At 47.1% G+C, this 3,083-nt stretch overlaps 1 protein-coding gene across 1 annotated transcript in view; it reads right to left on the reverse strand.

The window, feature by feature from the left end:
- Positions 1-278: 278 nt before the first annotated feature.
- The window catches only part of LOC111670227 (erythroferrone), a 7,380-nt gene continuing 4,575 nt past the window's right edge, over positions 279-3,083 (reverse strand). Inside the window, exons 4-8 of the mRNA XM_023426863.2 lie at positions 2,925-3,052; positions 2,447-2,558; positions 1,320-1,401; positions 611-689; positions 279-509 (exon numbers count right to left, since the gene is read on the reverse strand). Coding sequence (XP_023282631.1) covers positions 411-509; positions 611-689; positions 1,320-1,401; positions 2,447-2,558; positions 2,925-3,052 — 500 coding nt within the window. The 3' untranslated portion in view covers positions 279-410. The remainder of the gene's footprint in view (positions 510-610; positions 690-1,319; positions 1,402-2,446; positions 2,559-2,924; positions 3,053-3,083) is intronic.

Consider the following 3,083-nt stretch of genomic DNA (forward strand, 5'->3'; position numbering starts at 1 on the left):
CTGGTTGTTGTGAAGGTGGAGCTGGTGGCTGGAGCAGAGGGAGGGAGATGTACCGCAGCTCCTGCGTCGAGATCATCGTCCGTCGCCACAACAACAGAAGACGCAGACAGGAAGCGAAGGGGAGGAGTTACCCCGGCGTGGAGACGTAGCTGTTATGTGACAGGAGTAAAGGACAGTTGAGCTTCTCTTATTCACTTTATCATCTAGAAGTAGATCCAGGTCCAGACTCCGTCTCATCAGGTCTGGATGTCTGACTCCGCCCTGATCACATGGTGCAGCTGATCGGTGACAGCAGGTGGGAGAGGGGCGGTGAACAGCTGTGCCACCAGTCTGTTTAAATGATGAAGCAGATGTGATGGTGTGGGAGGGGCTTGAGTGGATGATGTCACACCTCTGCCGTGTGTTGGTGCTCAGACTCCAAGCAGGATCCCAGAGAACAGGGAGTCCTGCAGGACGCTGATGGCCGAGCCGGTGGCGTTGTCCACAAACACTGAGACGTACTCTCCAGCCTACACACACACACACACACACACACACACAGTTTAGTGTTTAGCGTTCGGCAGCTTCTGATCTGAGTGTAGGTGTGTGGATCTTCAGGTGTGTATTGTACCTGTAGATACAGCGTTCCTGTCAGTAAGATGCTGAAGGTTCCTCCAGCAGCTGCCACGCCCATCACCGACTCCACAGAGCTAAGACACACAGACAGAAAACACGAGTGAGTGAGTCATGACAGGTGTGGCGGTACAGAGACGGGCTGACTGATGAGGATAATGCGGCTTTTAGACAGAACCCAGCAACAGCACCACTGACTCTGGAACTCATCACTTCCAATAGCTTGCGCCGCGCCATGACGGTTTGTTGCTGCGCTGGTCGAAGATCAGTCGTGTTGAACTCTGACCGCTGTGACAAACACCTGCGCGCCAATAGAAACGAGACCTGAGACCGGCTGCTTATTAGCAGGGCTAATGCTAACACTTGCTTCTTAGCACTGTAACGAGACGCCTTGTTGCTGGGAATCATAGACTTAGCAGCGAGCGCAGGTCACATCCTGTCTGAGGGCCCATCACGCTGTAAATCATGAGCGGATCTTCGGAAGCAACAGAAACATTTCTGTGATCTGGGCTTTGTGCTCAGACTCGTGTTGGAACAGGGACAAACACCAACAGCCTGTTTATCTGTCGCTCACCAGAGGTTCAGTCTAACCTCTAATCACTGATCGCAGCTGTGACGACTCACGCCGCTGCACAAACAGCTGCACAAACAGCTGCAGACACCACGTGGAAAACAGAGAAGAAGAAGAAGAAACAGGAAGTACTCACAGGTTACTCTGACACAGAGACTCGATGCAGATCGCTGCCCTCACACTGTCTCTGAGCCGGACCTGGACTCTGTCACCAGACTCTGACACACACACACACACACACACACACACACACACACACACACACACACACACACACACACACACACAGATTATCTAATGCACAGCAGTTTATTATCATGTTGTTGTCACATCTAAACAGACTGGGACAGTTTGTTTGATCAGAGAGGTGACCTCTGTCTAACACCTGGTGACAGATGTGTTACTGGTTGTTATGGTGATGAGACTGAATGGTTGTGTCATTGGACATGGACCAATGTCATCATGGCGTCTGACTTCTTGTAGCAGTACTTTTCAGTAGGGTTGCAAAGGGGCGGAAAATTTCCGGTAAATTTCCATGGGAAGTTAAGGTTGGGCATTTTGGAAATATTCCATATTGGAAACTTTCCATGGGAATTATTGGGAATTACTGGGAATTTAGGGGAACTAACTGGGAATATATTATATATATATATACATATATTATATATGTTTATTCCACAGGCACAAATGTGTGCCTCCAATAGTCTCTGTGCTTCAGGCTCAAAAGTTTGGTCCAGTCTTCTAGAAATCTCCTGTACATGTGATGGCGGCGTGCACGGTGCCAGTAGGGGGCGTGGTCTCGTTAGCCATGCAGTAAGCAGTGTGCTCTGTGCATGTGATTGAGGAATGGCATGGATCTTCAAGTGTATTTGAATGGCATCTGTTTGTTTTAGTCAAGATTATGCTAAAATATACTTTCCTCAACTATGTTTAAGTTCCCTATGAAGAGCCAACCTTCAATTTTGAAAATTCCCAGTTTATTCCCGTTTATTCCCTTAATTTCCCATATATCCCATAAATATAATATTCCCAAATATATTCCCATAAATTCCAAGAATTTTGCAACCCTACTTTTCAGTGGTAATATTAAACATGTTTTTATTCCTCTGCCAGAGCAGCAGCCATTTTGTTTTCAGGTCGTCCATCTCATTCTGGACACGATATCTCAGTAACGTTGTTGTGAATGATGTAGATGAAATAACTCAGGTGCATTCCTCCAAGTCACCTGTCCCAGTGAGCAGGACTGTTGTGTTAGTGTCTCACCTATCAGGAGGCTGGCTGTGAGCTGGTAGAAGCCAGAGACGGGTGCTGTGTATCGGCCGGTGCTGGTGTTGAAGCTCTGACCCCTCTGGAAGCTCTGCTCAGAGTCTGAGGGCTGCAGGGGTCAAAGGTCAAACACAGGAAGCAGTTCAAAGGAAAGATCCTGTAGATCCAGTCACAGTGATGGAGAACAAACCCACTGATGTGGTGTTAGTTTATCTAAAGCTCATGTGAGACCTGAGCCTGAAGTGGCTTTCACTCTTTTTAACATTAAATTTAATAATAATAATAATAATAATAATCTAATTAGCTAACTTTAAATGGATTTATCATCTCGTTAACTAACTTTTTTAACTTGTCTTTTTATTAATTTTTCCGTTGAATATTTAAAGTTCAAGACAGTCAATGAGTCATCGTCATTATCAACAATATAAAATATATCTATCACGCATTATACATACGTATGATGTGTGTGTGTCACCTTGCTGAAGGACTGCAGCTCCAGCAGGCTGCGGCGGGGGATGGTGACAGGCTGCAGGAGGCGACTGAGGAAGGAGGTGGAGACACGAGGAGGACGATCACACAGCAGACACACTCCTCCTGCCATGTCTGAGAGGGAGGAGGAGGGGGGAGGAGGAGG

This window comes from Seriola lalandi, unplaced genomic scaffold (genome assembly GCF_002814215.2).
Source record: "Seriola lalandi dorsalis isolate HSWRI2012SDOR001 ecotype SW California unplaced genomic scaffold, Sedor1 jcf7180002054843, whole genome shotgun sequence".
Classification (NCBI taxonomy): domain Eukaryota; kingdom Metazoa; phylum Chordata; class Actinopteri; order Carangiformes; family Carangidae; genus Seriola; species Seriola lalandi.